A 19,725-nucleotide genomic window follows, 5' to 3' on the forward strand; every position below is an offset into this window, starting at 1 on the left:
ACAAACAAAAACCACAAAAAACCCAAAACCTCCACAAAAACCCAAACCCAAACACAACACACACAAAAATGAAACAAAAAAACCAAACCACCAAACCACTGCTGAGGTAGTTTTGACCTGTGGACAAATTTAAGAAGGCACACAAAATATATGTAATCTTGGCAAGATGTGGGGCAGTGCTGGATAACTCTGTCACTTACTCTCCTCCCTGCATGAAAAGCAGTGAACTTCATGAGACAGCTGCTGGGTCCCTACTTGGGTTCCTAATCCCCTCTGGATTCTGAGGGCAACCTGTGAGATGCTAGCAGGCTGAAGAGGCTCATTGTAGTGGGTTTCTCTGGCTGGGTTTTGGTAGCAGGGGTGCTACAGGGGTGGCTTCTGTTACAAGCTGCCAGAAGCTTCCCCTGTCCCATGGAGCCAATGCCAGCCGGCTCCAGGATGGACTTCCTGCTGCTGGCCAAGGCCGAGCCAATTAGAAGTAATAGTAACACATCTGTGATCACATATTTAAGAACAAAAGACTTTTGCGCAGAAAAAATTCCAGCCAGGGAAGAGTGGAGCAAGAACGTGGGAATAACAATGTAGACACCAAGGTCAGTGCAGAAGGAGGGGGAGGAGGTGCTCCAGGCTCAGGAGCTGAGGCCCCTGCAGCCCATGGAGAACCATCGGGGTGCAGAGACCCACCTGCAGCCCATGGAGGAGCCCACCCTGGAGCAGGTGGATGCATGAAGGAGGCTGTGACCCCGTGGGAGGCCCAAGATGGAGCAGGGTCCTGCTGGAGACCTGCAGCCTGTGGAGAGGGAAGCCCATGCCAGAGCAGGTTTTTCCTGAGTAGGACTTGTGGCCCCTGTGGGGGACCCACATCAGTACAGCTCATTCATGAAGGACTGCACCCTATGGAGGAGTGACCCACGGGACAGCAGTTTTGGAAGAGCTGCTGCCCAAGGGATGCACTCACACTGGAGAGGTCCATCAAGGACTGTCTCCTCTGGGAGGGACCCCATGGGAGCAGGGGAAGGACTCCTCTCCCTGAGCAGAGGCAGAAACAACAACTGACTGCAACCCCATTCCTTGTCCCCCTGCACCGCTGGGGGGGAGGAGGGAGAATGTGGAAGGAAGGAGGGGGAGGGAAGGTGTTTTTAAGACTCTTTTATTTCTCATTCTTTGGTTCTTATCCTGTTAGTAATAAATATAACTATTATCCCCACTTTGAGTCTTGTTTTGCCCGTGAAGGTAATCAGTCACTGACCTCTCCCAACTCTTATCTCAACTCATGAATTCTTAGATGTTTTTTTTCTCTCTCCTCTGTCCAGTTGCAGAGGGAGAGTGAGAGAGCAGCTTTAGTGGGTACCTGGTTATCTGGCCAGGATCAACCCACTACACTCATACATTCTGCAGTTCTGGAGCTTGGATTTATATATCAAATTTGGTTACTTACTCAAATCTGTATGCCTGGGTGACATGTCACTGCTGACATAAGAACAGACAAAAGTGCAAGACATTAAAACTAGAGATTTGTAACAATGTCACTCACTGTGACCTACTCGAAGATTTGGAAAATTTCTCCTGTCTTCAACAATGAAGCCAATAAGATTTGGTAATCAGTGGGACCAGTCTGAAAGAAGGTAGATTTATACTGGAATCAAGGAAGAAATTGTTTCCAGTAAGGGTGGTGAGACACTGGAACAGGTCACCCAGAAAAATTGTGGGTGCCCCATCATTGGAACTGTTCAAAATCATGTTGAATAGGGCTTTGAACAACATGGTCTAGTGAGAGATGTCCCTGTCTATGGCACAAGGGATAGAACAGAGGCCTTTTGAAGGTCCCTTCCAACCCAAACCATTCTGTGATTTCCTCATGTTGGAGAATTAGCATTGTGATACCTTATGGAGAAGGGTTTGTGACATAGGATTACCTCTCTTTGGCAAATCTAGGCCACTTTGTGGGCATCTGTCAGGCAGTAAATTAGTAATTCCTAGAGTAAAAATGGCAATAATAGCTTCCTTTCCCTTCCCTGCCAATAAGTGCTGTTAAAAGTAGAGGACTTCGATTTATAAGCCTATCCCAGGTAAATCATGTTCCTTTAGATCAGCCAAGCAACAGCTTGCAGGCACACCAGTCAGTGTTCAGGGGAAAAGGATGGCTTTTCTTAAGCAGGAATGGAGGAGCAGAGGCAGGATTAAGTGCAGGATCTGTTCTTACGGGTTTACCAGTTGTCTGCTGGAGTCATTTGAACAGGTTGGGGCAGTAAAGGGGGAGCAGCAGGCAGTGTGTGTATGTGTGTGGAGCTGGGGAGAGGATGGAAAATCTGTAACTAATAGGCATCTTTTCATCTTTCTCACTCTATTTTCTTTCCAGGGGTGCCCAGATAGGGGACAAATCTTCCCATAAACGGTAATCCTTTAGAAAGTGCTCAAGTATGGCTATTACTTAACTTCCTGATTAGTAGCAGTCACCACCTGCTACTTCTGCTCCACATTGTCCAGCATAATGGAAGTGTTCATTTCCCTGGCTGTGAAAAGGTAATGGGAGGGGAGTGCCTCTTCTCTATTTTGGCAAAAAGAGCAACAGTCCCTTCTTTTCTTCTATAACTAATCCCAGACCATATTTATTCAAGAAAATAAAATTCTATTTTTGATGACAAATATCTGGATAAAGCAGATTATGGGGAAAAAAAGCCACCCCAAAAAACCCCCCAAAACACAGAAACAATCATTCAGATCTCTTTAAACTAAATTAAGGGTTCCTGCTGCAGAGCTTTTTTATTGCCTGACCACGGCTTTGAGATCCCGGAAAGCACCAAGCAAAGGCAATATATTCAATATTTTTGACACCTCAAACATGCAAAGACTTTTCAAAGACTTCTGTTTTCTTCAAACCTTACTAGCTGAAGCTGCCAAGAGAGCTCCACATGTTGCCTTGAAAGACAGCTGTTAAAATAGTCTCCTTTGATCAAAATTCTTCCATGTTTATAGCTAGAGCAAGATAAAGTATTATAGGATTTTCTTAGCATGGACTAAAAATCATAAAAAGAATGAAACTTGCAAAACCTGAAAAGTGCATTTGTCATGAGCGGGCATAACTTTTGAAATGTCAGTTAAAAGGAGACAACCCATGAATAGACTATGAGGATTTTCAGACTTTCTATTTCCCTAAAGTCCTCTTTTGTTTTACACTGGGAGTGGTGGTGTCCCTTCCTAGGGAAGCACAGGCAGGCAGTAGATTAGTCCTTATTTAGATGGTAAGTTCCAGCCTATTTGAATTGTATTAAGCATTCTCCTTACTTCTGTGGGATTTGTCATAAATCTTGAGTAAATATACTTAGCGCAATCTCAAAGACTGAAGTTTTGATTTCTCAGAGGGCTCAAATCTTTAAGCCTTAAAACTTCTCTTGTTTAAGAGAGATAAAGCAAAAGAATCTACTTGTCAAAACAAACACAGGGGAAAAAAACGCTCAGTTTTATCTCAATGGGAAGTGGCACTCATTCAGGGCTATTTGGTAGCATTCTTTGCCCAGGAGTGAAATCTATTATAGGAATTAGTACTGCCCCTCAAAATGGTAGCATCACTAAGAAGCAAATGAATCCTACTCTCTTTCCCTCTGTTTTCCTATCCATTCTCCTTCTTCTAAATAGTATTCAGAGGCTTCTTCAAAGGTCTTCATCCTATCTTTGTTGCCATGGTCTCTTACAGAGTTGAAACAACATTTTCAAAACTAATGCCTGCTCTAAATGCATTGTTGTTGGGATGCTGAGTCAGTTCTCTGCTGACTAGGGCAAAAGAAAGAGGATTTTGAAAATCAGTTTTAACATTCAACTAACCTGAATGGGGAAAAGCAAGACATCTATATGCCACTAGACAGAAGCAAAACTTTTCAAGGATAAGATGCCTTGTATTTTGGGAAGAACACCAAAGTGTCTCGAGTTTTTTTGTGTCAGCTATGCTGGTTTTACTCTTTTTTTTTTATTCATACCAGACCTGAGAAAGACAATTGCTTCTCAGAAGGGAAAAAAAAAACCCACAGAAGAATCCTGTTGATTAACACACACCTCCCCCCCAACTAAATCCTTGCTGTGTGGGTGACAGAGGATGCTCGGTATGCGTTAGCAGTGACAGGCAGGGCTAGCTTTGACACGACTCAAATGAGTAAGGGGAAATGATGAGGAAGCACCATTATTTCTGAGGGAACTAATAAGATATTTTGCTTGTATTCAGCTTTTCTATTTGCTTCTTTTGTTTAACTACTTGCACATTCTTTGAAATAAGGTCCATCTCTAGCATACGTATTTGTACAGCACACAGGAAAACAAGCTTACTTTCCTAATTCAAACTTTTAAGCTTTATTATATAAATAAGATCACCTATTTGCTATGTAAATTAGAGCACTGCACACTTCGTACAGGCATTTCAAGGAAAGATCTTTGTCACAGACTTGGCTACATCAACTTTAAATTGTTTTTAGATGCCTGCCTTCAATTTTTTATAGATCCTTTGAACATCTGTCCTAAGCCCATGGTCTGGCATGGCATGCTGAAATCTGTATATTTGTTCATTATTCCTAAGGGAGGAATTTGCATGAAAATTCTGCTGGTCTAATTATATGCCTCAGCTAGAAAAACTCTATTAATCTGTCTGCAGCAAGTTTCACCTTTATGGAACAGATGATGACTTTGCCAGAAACTTTCTGGACATTGTAACAACTGAAGGTTTTACAGCCTACATTCATAATATGGGTCATAAACTGAATTGAAGGGGCAAAATAAAACCCCCTTAGATCATGACAATGCTTTTGAAAACAACCCTTCATCTTCAGGAAAAAAAAATCACAGTTTAATGGGAAAAGATGTTTGCAGCAGCTTATTGAGGGTAAAATGCAGCCTCCCCCGCTACTCATATCTCACTATGTCAGGAAATTCAGCTTGTGAATGAGGAAAAGCTGAACAAGAATCTGAAAAGAGCATGTTGTGGGTCTCAGTCTCTGAGATACACAGAGGACTGAATATTGGAAGCATTTCAGAGTGACAGGATGCAGAAAGAAAAATAAAATGGGGCAAGAGTTCTTCCTATGACTTAAAAATCGCATGAATAAGAAACTGCATTCACTAAATGGGAATGGTAAGGATGTTCCCAACCTGAAACAGAGCTGGTGATCTTGGGGTTTGCAGTTTCCAAAGCTGTGCACCTTTCAAAAGGTTTAAAGGTATTTCTAAAGAGATGAACCCAGCCTGTACATTGCAGGTACACTTCTGCTCTTTTCCCCTCCTCTTTTCTCTGTACCATTTCAGTTTTTCCCCCTGTGATTTTAATGTACAAAACTCTCTCCCCTTTTCACTTCTAACTCTTTTCCCTCCAGGTCTTTTGAATTTCCTCTTTTTCCTTCTGTGCTGTTTGTCTTCCCTTGCTCAAAATTTACTCATTTTCACTAAACTTTATTATTTCACGTTCTCCTAAATTTCACCCTCACAAAACTTTCATATTCCACTTTCTAGTCTGTTCTTAGCTTTACAGTCTTTTTTAATGCTGTTTATACACTGTTGCTGGGGCTTCCAATGCCTTTTTAAGGTTTCCTCTATATACTTCCATTCTCTTGATCAACTGTATCAACCCATCAATCCTATTGCCTAATCTACCACACACCCCTCTTCCCAATCAATGTAGCTCATCATCTGAAATCCATCTCTCCAATTAATTTCCTTTTTGGATACCAGTGCCACACATCTGCATTGATCTTTTCACTTTTGGCTTGGATCCTTCTAGGTTCATTTATACAAGTACATTCTTTGAGCTCCTCAGTATGTATTTCATTATCCTCATTTTCTTCCTAAACAGGCTGCTCTTTTTGTTTTCCCACTTGACTAAAATATCCCCCCTTTTTTTACCCATCACAGTGGCATCAGAGAGCCTAATGACAAGAATGAAACAGAGTGCACTCTCTGCTTGCCAGCCTGGGCTTCCCTGCCACGTGACTTCCTTGTAGCTTGTGGACTTTCTATGGAAACTGTATTTTCCCCAGGGATCCGCCAGTGGGGTTCACGCAACCATGGGCAGAGCAGGGCAGCTCCTCTTGCACTGCCAGTCCAATGCACTTCAACCACGGGCTTTAACTCCTGATGGGTTGCACCAGAAGAGGAAGAGTTCTCACCCTCATCCCCATCCTTACAGCACAGCTGGCTCTGTCCTCTTCTCTTCCTCAGGCAGATTCACTGACTGCCATGGCACAACCTTCCGTAGAAAGGGAGGTAGGACTTGGCCCCAAATCAAAGATGTCAACAATGTGTCATAAGAGTTAGTATGAGTGTCTGTCTCTGCTGGGGAAGGGCTAAGAGCTAGACTAGTAAGGGTACTTCAGGTCAGGCCTGAGGCAAATTAGCAGACAAGTTGTGAAACTTACACAACATGTGGCCACATTATGTGTGGCTCCGGTCAGCGCTAATAGCCTGTCATTGAGCTCCATGTTTAAACAATTTGAGCAAACAGCAAACACAGAAAATGGGAGGAGGGAAAGAGTCCTTCGAGGAATAAGAAAGATCAGACTACTCAGTACACTTGGCAAGCAAACATTGCAGCGGTAAGGACAACAGAGTACCTACTAGGTACTTAGAGACATGACCCAGATCCTACCGTGCAAAAGTAACACAATACAAAAAAATGTATTACTTGTCCAATTTTAAAATTCACTTGGATAGCAGCTTTTAAGCTACATTGGAAACCAATTTTGGTTTAGGCTGTGTCTGATCATGTGCATTATCTGGGAGAAAAAAAAATATATATGGTTTTGGTTTAGCAGCAAGGAAACAAACAAAGAAAAAAGAACGGGAAGAACAAGAAAAAACAAGTTTTAGTAACAACAAAGAGTAAAATTCAACCACATCCATATAAATAACATTGATACTAGTGTTGGGAAGTAAGTATGAAAACATTTTAAAATAGAACTTAGAAACCATACTGCATTGTTTAGTATGAAAATAATAGCCTTTCTAGCCAGTACTATTAGAGTACTTATTTAATCCAGTGCAGAATTGGCTATGAAACCATCCACTCCACCATGGGAATGCTTAGCTCAGTATCTGGTAGGTTGCCAGCCATTTAAAATGTTTTTGTGTTGGTTTAATGATTGTTCCCATGAGCGCTGATGGTAAGGGTTGACATTAATTAAAATACCAAGTCATCAGAGCTTGCATTGTGGGGAGAGAAAGAATAGGCTGGATCCAATTGTCTTCAAGGTTTCTTTGGCCTTCCACATTCTTCTCTTAGCTGCATCATACATGCCAAGTATCCTCTTAGCTGAGGTGTAACAATGTAAACAGACTGTCTCCACAAATATTCTCTTTTTAGGTTTTCCACGTACTTCCATTTATCTGATTAGAGGACAGTCATTAAAATCAGCTAATCATGTAATGTGGCTGTGTTCTGAATGCTAAACAAAATGCCTAAATGAAAGAGGATTTTAAAACAGTGTCTGCTTCTCAATTTATTTCTACTGTATACTAATGGCACACAATACAGTAGGAATGCTGGGCCTTATCCTCATTAACCTCAAAACTCATTATCTCATATAAAACCAGAACCTTTGCACAGAGTGTATTGGAAAATGTATGAAACAACAAATTAAAAGATGTGTTTTGGCACACTCTCTTGAAACACGATGAAGGATTTCACTTAGAACTGTGAAATTAAAACAGAATGGCATAAAATCCTAAGACCCACTGCTAAAATGATCTTCACATCATTCATAAGCTATCCTTATGCATTTCTCTCATTTTATTAAACAATTACTCAAGATCCAGATCTTCGAAGGTGCACAAATAGGAAAAAGTCACTTAACATGGAGTCCTCCAGAGGTCCCCTCAAAAATGAGTAAAGAGGTTGAGTTCTTCTTCTCCTCCCACCCTTTCAGCAAGCCTGAGTTTCCAACCTTCTGGCAGAGTCTTAATATTGCAGAGAGCAAGAGTAGAAGACATAAAGTTTATTCTACATATAATATGATCAATAGCCTAAGAACAACGACCTCTGGCTTGACCAATGCAAAGAAGCAAGCTGAGCCTACATAAATGCAATGGGATGTTTTTGCAGCAAGCAATATACAACATAAAGGAGACTGCTACTTCCGATGCAAAAGGTAGAGCACTTCCATATATAAACCACATTTGCTCCTTTGGATCAGAAGTCATGTCATGCTGTGACTTTGGGTCACCAAAACATAAACAAGGTGCCTGAAACCAGTCACCATCCCAGCTCATTCACCAGCACATGGCACAGGGCTCCAACTGCTTCCTACGTCACCTGGGGGGCTGCACAACAGAAGTCTTCATCTCTGAATACCTGCAGTGCAACCACTCCTGTGCTTTGCAAGTACATACATTGCTCCTTGTTTGTGGACACAGACACAGGTCCTCTTTGTGCCATCCCAAAGCAAAGCAGGGGGCAGGGGTTTTGAACACCGCAGGCAGATCTCTGTGACAGCAAACCCTGGAACATGGGAATGCTCTTTGGCTTTTTGGTGTGAATGTTCTCTGAATAATCTTTTCACATAAAAGAAGTACCAGGTCTTTGAGTCTTTTAGGAGCTCATTGTTTTAATGTGGAAGAGCCAGAGAGAGCAAGGGAGAGCCTTCCTTGTCCATGAAGGCAGGAGGCCTGATGTCCTCCTGGGGCTTGCCTTCAGTGGAGCAATCATGAACACAAGGTTAGAGGTTGGGGTTTCTTTAGTACTTTTATTTTAAACTGTTAGGTTCAGTTTGAGGCTTGTTTTGCTTATTTGTTTGGTGGGGTTGCTTTTTTGGAGTGGTGGTGTTGGTCTGTTTGTTTTTAAAGGGCAGGCACGCTCAGAGGGATAAAGCAGTGCCTAGACAGCCCCACCTCGCCGAGGGCACCACAAAGCCAGCGCGGCCGAGCGCAGACTCAGCACAGCCTGGCTACAGCGGTGCCTCGATAAAGCGGGTCCCTCTGCCTCTTTGTGCCCCATCCGAAAGCCGCGGGGAGCCGGGGTACCACTCGAGGGGCCCGGCCCGGAGGGCACGGCAGGGGCGGGCGGTGAGGGCAGCGCTGCAGAGGCCAAGGCCGCGCTCCCGCAGCTCCACAGAGCTCGCTCTCCCGCGCCGGCTTCCCGCGCCCCTGTTTACAGGCGCGGGAGCCGGGCGGGCCGGGCCGTTTGGGGGCCCCCCCCGGCGACGCGTAATCCGCGGGCGGGCGCTGCGAGTGGTTGGTCCGGGCGCCGGAGGCCGCGGGCTGTCCCCCTGCCCCGGCGCCGGGCCCGGCCCGCTCCCGCAGCTGGGTCGGAGGCGGCCCGCAGACCGCTCTCGGCACATTTCTTCATTTCTCACTTGAGTGCCCTTCTTTGGTTCCCTTTCAACTGCCCACTTTATATCGGCTTCATTACACCACCGCTCCATTTGTGATGTAAATCGGGAAACTCAGGGAAGTTTTTCTTTTGGCCTTGTCTGCGGAAGAATACCGAGAGGTATTCAAAACGTATTAACACAAATCAATGGCACCAATAAAAGCAAAATCTCCTTAGCAACATAATCTTGATTGCAAAAGGAGAACTGAGAGCATTTAGCAGAACAGTGGCCCACATGGAATACGCATTTGTCCAGAAGAATGCAGCACAAAGCCTAAAAGAGAGATGCTGAAAAAATCCAAAATTAACTCACACTGAACAGTTACTCTTTTTTTCAAAAGTACACAATTGGCTACATTAAATCTATCGTGCGCTTTTCTGCTCAGCAACATTGTATCATACCGCTTTGCAAGCCCACATTACAACACCCGGAATGCTTCACAGCACCGGGAGGGAGCACCCCTCCCCACCCACACTTTGGGGACATGTGCACGTCTAACACCCCCCCCCCATACATGTTATAGACATTATGCACACACACATTATAAAGAAGGTGTCAAGATTTCCATACTAGGGTAACCAAAGAGCTGTAAAACGTTTCGTGCAAGAAAAAGCGGCTGACTGATGAGAGCCAAGGCCGCCGTCAGCACAGTGGAGAGTGCAGCGTTAGTTTTTGTTCATAAGGTTCAGGTTAACCAGCATTTCATATCCGATCATCTTAAAAATACGTGAATTGCACTGATGGGATTGATTCCTTTCTGAACAGGTGGTGTCTGCCTCAATTAGATGAAAAGCATATCTTGTTTGAGAGCATTAGTGTATATATAAATAAGTGTACAAACAGCTTCAACATCACCATTCAACCAGAATGATAGTACATATAATAAATCCGACTATCATTAGGGCTTGAAAAGCTTGAAGAATTCCAAATGCAAACTTAATGAAAAACCATTTTGAAACAGTTAAGGCAAGCAATGCTTGTAATTTGGTAACTCCAGTCCTGAAGTCACATATACTGTCACCTAAATTATCCAAAACTGTTCTCTCTTCCCCCCTCCTGCCAATTTAGACTAAAACTATCAACTGGAAACAAGAGGAGATCGTTAAATCATATGCCAGAGTTTTTCAGCTTTTTCTGTCTTTTTCTTCTACTCTCTACCACTCCCCCTCCCAACACAGATGAAAAACACCAAGGCTTAGTAGATACATTAACAATTATTTTATTAGTTTATAATACATACAACTTAAGAAATGCTTTAAAAAAATTTATACTGGAGTCCATTCCAATTCTGGGTCAAGTCAGGAAAAAACAACGCTGATGCATTAAATAATATTCTATAATTCAACAATAGATTAACTTCAGTAATTTAGCAGACATGGTTAAATACTCTTAAATACGCATATATACAATTGTGCAGCCTTAAAAAAAGTCCTTTTCTTCCTATCTTCTCCTCCCAAAGCAATGCACCCTGTGAACACAGTACTGTCTTGTAAGCTTTCAGTCTCTCACCCAGACTTAAAATATTTGAAGAGGAATGTTACAACAGTGGAAATCACAGCAACCCTATCTTTCTAAACTCTTTATGAGAGGAGAGATGCGCCCAACAGGCAAAATTAACATCAAGTCTCTCTGTAAATAGCAGCTTCTTTAATATCCAGTTCTAGGTTAAATTATTGCTTACATAATTTTTGCCTGAAATGGATTTTTAACATAACTGGATTTTTAACTCCAGAATACTGGGGTTTAAGTTTGCCCTCTTGAAAGGCAACACCCTTTCTGACTTATTTACCATTGCGGTTTTATATATTTTACAGGTTTTTCCTAAGTGCACACAATCTGATGCAATTCTCTGCCAATTTTTTTAAAGCAACTTGAATTACACAGGTCTAATTTAGCACACAACATTTAGGCACCGTTTTGCAGCTTACTATTCTCTTTCAAATTTATGTTTGGAATTACTTTGCTACTCTGATTGCCATACTCCATCCTTTATGGAAACAAGAATCTAAGTTACGCTTTTCAAATCAGGAACTACTCTGTATTCCTTGTTATCTCACTGAACCAAACTGTTCATTGACAATATTAACCAGTAGGTACACTGCATATCCTAACAAGTCAGGAAGCCTGTTGCAAGCACAAAAGGATCAGAGATAAACACTTGGAGTGGATGAATTAGATGTTTACATCAGTACAGTGAAATCAATTTAAACATAGAGCCACTAAAAATATCAATTATATTGCATCAGGATACCTGACTTTCTGAAAAAATTCTAAATGTGACTTAAAAAATGGATTCACAAATGTAAAACACTGTAACAAAAAAAAAACCTTCAGCTGACTACTAAGTCTAGTTTTCAACACAAGGCAAAGTAACTTTCAATGAAGAAGTTATAAATTAGGAGAAAATAGCAACAAAAAAAGTATGTTTCAATAAACATCATAAAATCTACTATTTGCTTTCGAAAAGTGAGTATTTGTCAATGGTTCCCTTCTCCATAAAAGCTACAACTAACTACAGAAGTCTCTCTTACTCACACGAACTTGAATTGTACTAACTGGATCCTACTTGTAGGCCTTAGATATACTGTCACATGACAGGAGCTGTCTGGACAAGTCAAGAATTTTCTTTGGAAACAATTAGCCATGCATTACAGGCTCCAGCTTAGGAAAAGCCTGTTCTGCACTTACTGTGCAGCTCTCATCAGCAATTCCGTTTTGGTCTGGCTATTTCAAATGAAGAGACACTGAGTTTAAAAAGAAGCTTACCTTCCGCATTATTATTCTGTATAATAGAATTGTCTATCGACTAGAGCATAACTAAAATAAATTAATAACACACTTATTAAAATAAAAAAATAGAAGTTAACACAGTCTACCTAATTACTGAAATGGTCTGCTAGCTTTTACTTAACTTGCATTATTCAATGCCAATTCATTCAGTTCAAAACTATTTTCCATCGTACTCAGAGAACTCCAAACCTAATCTCCAAACTCAAGCTTTTGGCTGTTGCTTCTCCTAATTCCTATGTTTCATCTTTTGCCTCACTAAATTGTTCCTAATGGTCTGTCGTATTCTGAGGAGCCAAGCATTTATGAATCCTTTTTCAAGAAAATAAATCTTAATGAAATATTAATGAGCTAAACAAAGCAGAATTCTTTTTTAAAAGGACAACTTCCATGAAAACAGTAAAATGTAGTTTATAAAGGATATATATTACCCCGGTGTCATGTGGTAGAGATACACGCACCAGCACAAGTGTCAGCAAATGAAGTTTCATGCAAGGATTCAGATGTTTTTAAATTTTAAAAAATACTCTCTAATTCAGCCCACACCGACTGAAACATCAGTGTGCAAAGAGATGAAAGTTCAAAAATTAATGAATGGCAAAATTCTGTAACCAACAAAACAACACAAATGAATATCTGTAACTAATGAAGAATAAATGCATGTTTCCAGCAGTGAAATTTTTTTGCTTCTAGACTACGTCTCCCCTTCAAATTTTTTCTCTTCCTTAAGAAGAACGACACTATTTTCTCATTACGTCAGTATCCCCTGTTTCACCCAGCCTATTCAAAGAGAACTTTACAAAGAATAAACACAGGAATTAAGAAGGTAGCACCATTAGAAATAATCACTCCATCGAAATCAGGGAAAAACCTTCATTTATCCTTATCCAACATACTTTGACATTCAGCAGCCTAATAATACAGGGTAAAAGAAGCTCTCATAACTGTATATTGATAACATTCATAATGGTCATGCATATTACAATCAGGTTTCTAGAGTGATGTTTGCAAAGTAAGCCTTCATGCAGATAGGCATTCAGCTCATTAACTCCATTTTCATATTTCCTATTAGTCCCTGAGAAGTTAATTATTTCTACCTACAATATGGCTATTAAAGGCATTATAACGATCATACACGTAGCTGTTTGTGATGGAAACGCAATGTGGCTTTAGGGAAAAGCACAGAAATTACAGCAAATTAGCAGTGATGAATACAGATCTTATTTCTGAAATGCTTTCTTTTCGTAAACAAAGTTGCTGAAGAGCAACATAAATTATTTCAGTCACGGATACAAAACTAGCCAGCGTCACTTACCCTTAATAAATTGCTACTATGAATCCAAGACATTTGGGGCTCTGAGACCTCTCTAATGGAGCATTTCCTTTACACAAAATCATCTGGATTTTGACCTAATGTAGGGTCATCACGATTCTTCTTTTAATTACTCAGTAGCAGTGCTGGGAGAACTTAAAAGAACCAGGGATTTTCTTTGCTTAACATATCTTTTGACTCTTAATTAAAGTGATCTCTTTAAATTGTTCAGAATTGAAATGGGTTTTTTTGGTGGGCACTTTGCATTATTGCCAGCTGCTCAAAAACCATAAGCTAGGGCTCCAAAACAAGGAGACCAATTTAAAACTAAGACTTTGGGGTGGGGGGTGGAGGGAAAGGAATAAAGAAAAGTTCTTTTTCCTTTCCTTCTGGCTTCTAAGCAGTTACAAATTGCATTTTAAAGCTCTTCCCTACAATCTTCAGGGCTAAATAATGACTTTTAGAAAAAAAAATTAAACCCGACTTTTAAGTAAGCCTGTATATGAGAGACAGAGCATTTAAACACCATGGTCTTGGGAGTTACAAAAAAATACCATTTAACAAATTCGTTTAGAGATTATAATTTACATCTAAGTACTGTAAGAAGATTTTATAATCTATTCTACTTCAGTTTAAGTATCATTTTGGATATTTAGATATTGGGAAATTTTGGATTTGCATAAATAGTTTATTAAAATTACCCTTACTGAGCTATTACCAAAAAATTACTTGACTTCCTGTAGCCTATCTCCACAAACATTTTCATTTCTGGTAAAATTTGCCAATCCCAGTATAAACTTGAAATCAGAGCTATTTAATAATAGATGAGCTCTACAGAATTATTTATGTAGGGTCAGACAGAAAGACCTTCTCCCTCAGGACTTATTTCTATCTATCACTAAAAGATTAAAAAGAATTTATTTCTATTATACTACAGAAAAAAAAAATCTTTATTCACCAGTTAAAGGCCACTCTATCTAAAAATAATTATTAGCTTTCACAGGGAGTCATTGATGCCTTCACCATTAGTTCTTCAGGCTAAAGGTGAAACAGGCATAATGAACATCATTTGCTAAATGATTAATATCAACTCCTACTGTTAAAGGAAATTTCAAATAGATAAGATTATTTGTAGGAATTGCTGACTTGCAAGAAGCTGAACAAGTTAGTACAATGTAATATTTATTTTAGCAAAGTGTAGGCTGTGTCCTGGAAGTCCTACTACAGCTTCTGGTCTGTTCAAACTATGCAACTTCTTTCTTTGCCAAATAGACAAAAAGGTAATGTATGTCTCCTCACTAGCACACAAAGTAAACAGATTTCATATTTCAGAAGCAACATCAAAGGAAAATCCTGACAACTGCCGCAGGCATTAAACAGGTGACTAAAGTTCCTGCCATGTTCAATTTCCATAACTGTAATTAATGAATTGAAAAGGATTGTATCAGAATGTTTTATAACATTCTTACTAGGTGAGTGTACTACTTCTTCAGGAGAAAAACATCTTTGAGATAAAACTCATCTCTCTGTATATGCAGTTTCTCAAGTTTCCTGATTGTATTTTAGGTCAGAGTCAATGTTTTAATACAATATCGGAAATACTTTTAGAGGGAATTAGTCTGGCCTCCTTACTAAGGGATTTAACTTTTTAATTGCTCCGAGCTCTACTCTGGACCTCTGTACTAGAGTTCTTTAAGAGAAAGTCATAGTTAAAACACAGAAATGCCTGCTAACCAAGCCCATGACTGCTGATGCACCTAAAAGTAGGTAAGAACTTAACCAGCACTACCACTTATGTGGAAGCTTTACTAATGAGATACTCTTTGTAAACTCATATGCCACACTCTATTCACTGCTCTGGTTTCAGCACTTGTTGTGCCTAAAGCAGCTTTACTGTCAGTGGGTTTGGGTGCTGCTGGCAAGGTATCTGTGGTGCCACAGAATGTAGCATGGAAAGTTTGGGTAGTAAACTAAGGCAAACAGCTCACATTGAATGTGGCGCTACTATTAACGTATCACAAGCCCTATCCAACCTATCCCTTCACACTATGTGGAAGGATAGGTTTCCACACCAGTGGAAAACTGCATCCATGACACAAATTATCTGTACAGTCAACTGAAAATCTTGATAAAATCTAGACTTCATATGATTCAATATTCATTTTATTGAAAATCGACACTTAAAGAAATCAATATATATTTCTGGTCATCAGAATTTATCACCAGTTATGACCTCTGTTCCATTTCAACCTCTCCTCTGGACCTCCAATCTCCCCAGTCTCAGCTGCCATCAATGTTATGTTTCTGGCCTCCCTTACAGGCTAAAAACTAGTTTGAGGTTATAATTAATACTTCTGGGCAAGAGGAGAAGCGTTGCAGACCCAGATTCGTATTAAAGAACAGGTTGAAATTGATTTTTAGAAAATTATAAACATTTACTTTGGAGAGAGACCATTGTGGCACCCAGAAGACCGAGGAAGCACGAAATTGGGATTTGTTAATTAAAAATCATGTTCTGTCATGTCAAAGAAACACACTTGTAGGCTCGTATGAAAAGCATAGCTGAGCTATTTTCAAAGTGAACAGCAGGAATCCACAGATGAAAGCTGAGCAAAGGACGAGTTTTGGGAACAGATACAGAAGGCTTAGATTTAAGAAAACTTAAAACTTTCTAGACCACTCCTACTATGAACAATTCAGGAATATAATACTCACTAGAGAATATTTTACAGAGAATAAATATCTTGAAGACATAGAAAAATAGTTCACAGCATCAAGGTACCTGTATTTAAAAGATTAAAAAGAGAAGACTATTCTTGTAGTGGTATCAACTTTTCATTCATACAAATATTAAGCAGAGTATATCTGTTTTTTCATATATTCACATTATTGCTTGCTACCACAACTGTACAAGGAACATGTTCTTAACTTACATCAGCGTTCATGTACAGTAATTTTATGTATCTAGAGCAAATTCTGAAATACGAGAGTTGCAATTAAAAAAACCAAAACCTTTTGTGAAGATATGAACAACTAAAGTATAAGCATAAGAAACAAAACACAACCAGCCTGACCCAAGCATACATCATATATCCAGTTAAAAAAAGTCTTATACTTGCACAGAAAATAAGCTTTGTAAACCAAAATGAGCAAAAGAAAAGGGTGTAATAAATAACTGTCTAACACATTTAAAATCCCGCTGTTGCCCAGTGTACCCTGCTTTGATTATTAAATGGCCTTTGCATCTGGAACTCTACTGTTCAAGAATACTTCAATAACTTTTTCTGCTTATGTAGTTTTAAAATAAACGAAAAAAACCCTGAAAGGTCCTCTTGGACAATAAGTTTTAGTAAAACAAGTCCTTCTGCACCCCTGTGTACAGGTTCTGGTAAACAGTAGGAATAAAGCTGATACATGGCATTAGACTGAATTAAAACACGTACAGTATAAAATGCAATACTAATATATCTTTGTGATCTTGAGTTCTACTAACCAGATGCATGCAATTCTCTCAGTGAGTCTTCTAATCCAAGCAAAATAATTCCATTTTGCTGCTTCTTTTTAACTTTCAAAGCCGAACTTTTTCAGAACCAGCTGACAGGACTTCTTCATGAAAAGCACAGAGATTTCTACTAATGCAATGGCATTTGGGTTCCAAAAACCAGTTTCAAAAAGAACTTTATCTCCTTTCGCTGGAAGAGACTAGTCAATATCCCAAGAAGAAATAAAAATATTTACAATTGACTAGTCACTGACAGAAGTTTAGGAATATCTTAGAAGGAACTTCAGCATGTAAATGAATAACTCAAAGGACCTACACAATGTACAGTCAATCAGTTGTGTCATATTGGGATAAAAAAATACCTGTTCACTTGTATATAATTTTCAGCTGTGTATTTATGGTAATATATATATATGTACACACGCGCGCGCACACATATAAAAGACTCTTTGAAAATCAAGATACGTTAATAAACAGAAGTAGCAAAAGTAAAAATAACTTAAGTAGTAATTAACACCTGTGTGAAATCAGCAGAGTTTGACTAAATGCACTTAGAACATGTTCTTATAAAAAAAACAAAACCAAAAAAACAACCAATGAAACAAAAAAAAAAGAATGAAAACACCACAAGACTCTGTAGAACCAATGCTATGTCACTACCAGGAGAGCACCAAGCAAGGCACCATTGGAAAGACAACATACTTGAATAAGTCTCTATAAATAAATCAAATGCTAATCTGGTCGAAAAATTGGTGTCTTTGGTAAAAATTCTATAAGGATGACCTGTATAAAAAGAAAACAAATACATATTAAAGATGGCAGCAATCCTATTATTTATCACAATAATAATTCATATTCCTTTTTTTTTTAGTATATCAAGTTGTGACAAAAATCAAAGATCACAGAGCTTGTCTTAAGTAGGAGACCATTAGAAAAGTCATGCATGTTAATTGTTTTGGGGTCATCAGTAGAAACTCCAAACTCTTAAAGAATCAAATTCAATTGAATAAGCTTGCCTACTGACACGTAACATACGAAAATGAACTGAAGTAAGCTACTACACAAAAATTCCTTAACATAATTCGTTTCCTTTATTGGGAAAAAATTATGAAAGAGATAAATGCATTCATTTGAAAAAAATAAAAAAAAATCCAGAAGGCACAATGCATAAAAAGTTAATTTTCAATTACACAGGCAATTCCATTTACTTCAGAATTATTTCCACTTAATACAGGATTCTAAATCATGTTAATAGTTTAATACCTGTATAGAAAAGTGTACCAACTTTTGCAAAGTTCCCATATCTACAAATGTGATTAGTCAAGAACTTGAGTAATGCTTTTGCATGATTATTCTCATGGTCTTGATTCAAATTAAAACTATGTGTTTCTGAGCTAAGTACATAATAGGGTCTGCTCCAGAACACAATCCAAGTATTTATCCTCCTTTAAATAGGAAGCTTAAAGAAAATGTTCACTTGTGCATCTTCTTTCTTCAGAGAGAGAGTCATAACACAGCAGCATGATCTGATTCATAAAGAAATAAATGCATCTAGTAACATAACTAAGGATTTTATTTACTTGTAAGGGGGACTCACCTTTATAAAAGTTAAAAATTATTTCTGAATATTTTTGATTATAAAGAAGAACACCACTTAGCTGCTTAGCAAGTATACACTATCTCTGATAGTGTACCAAACATCAGCAAATAAATGAGTCTCTGATTTTATTTCTAAGGCAAACACATTAGAAGTAATGTATACTGAAATCAGGTGTACAAATTTATTTTTTGAGAGATTCAGAAGGGACTTATTTTCAGAAGTGATGCAAACTGCTCAAAATCTATTGATCAGTGACGTTAGTCAACCACTGGATTCTGCAGAGATACCAGGGCTTCTGATATTCAGGCAAAGTTTCAAGAAGGGAGCAAGAAGTTAAGCTGGAACACTCTGTTTATGCCAAAGATGTAAGATTATCTTGTCTTTCTTAATTTCTAGAATTATTTATTTAATTTAGCATTTACAACAGTGAAAATTTCAAATTCAGCAGAGCACCAAGTTTTGGGTGAAAGAATCTAATTTCAATCATCTGTTTTGAAAAAGAATTGAGGATAAGTATTTATTATTTAAAATTAAATCATGAACACAATTAGGGCAGTTTTTAAAGAGACTAGCAAATCAGTTCACTGAAAATGAGAAAACAGTACAGTGAGGTTTTGTAAAAATTTTCTCACTAAGTATATCCAGAGATAATACCAGATGTTTCACATATGAAAATAAAATCTTTGACCTTTATCTCATAAAACTGTATGTGCATGCATATATACTATTAATGTAAACAGGTCAACTGATTATAAATTATATTTAATAAAATGAATATTCATCTGTAAACACTGGTGGGCCACAGTATTTACAAACTTGCATTGTGTTTTTTTCAATTGAATCTGAAACCACTGGCTTTGACAGTGTTTCCTGTGGAAAAACAAAGTTTTCAGGAAAATAAGAACCACTTAGGTAAAGCTTAAGTCTACTTTCTGAAATTTGATTTATTCTGTTTTCAATCACACTCAGGCATCTAACCCAAAAAATTTGGTAGAATAGATGTTAAAAAATGTACTTATTCAGAGAACTGAATAGAGTCATTCTGAAAAAAAACATGTTTAAGATCTTATATTTCAGGCTAGAAATAAGACCTAATGCAGAAACAGGAAAAAGGGGAAGACTAAAACATAAAGATAATTTTAATATAATTTTGAACTGTTTAATAAAGTTTGAAGTTTTAATA

The 19,725-nt window shown here is 38.7% G+C and overlaps 1 protein-coding gene across 1 annotated transcript in view; it reads right to left on the bottom strand.

Annotated features, from left to right (window-relative positions):
* Positions 1-10,544: 10,544 nt before the first annotated feature.
* The window catches only part of CHIC2 (cysteine rich hydrophobic domain 2), a 29,765-nt gene continuing 20,584 nt past the window's right edge, over positions 10,545-19,725 (bottom strand). The window contains 1 exon segment of the mRNA XM_029961068.1: positions 10,545-17,725. Coding sequence (XP_029816928.1) covers positions 17,675-17,725 — 51 coding nt within the window. The 3' untranslated portion in view covers positions 10,545-17,674.

This window comes from Manacus vitellinus, unplaced genomic scaffold (assembly GCF_001715985.3).
Source record: "Manacus vitellinus isolate BGI_N305 unplaced genomic scaffold, ASM171598v3 scaffold_0_pilon, whole genome shotgun sequence".
Lineage (NCBI taxonomy): Eukaryota > Metazoa > Chordata > Aves > Passeriformes > Pipridae > Manacus > Manacus vitellinus.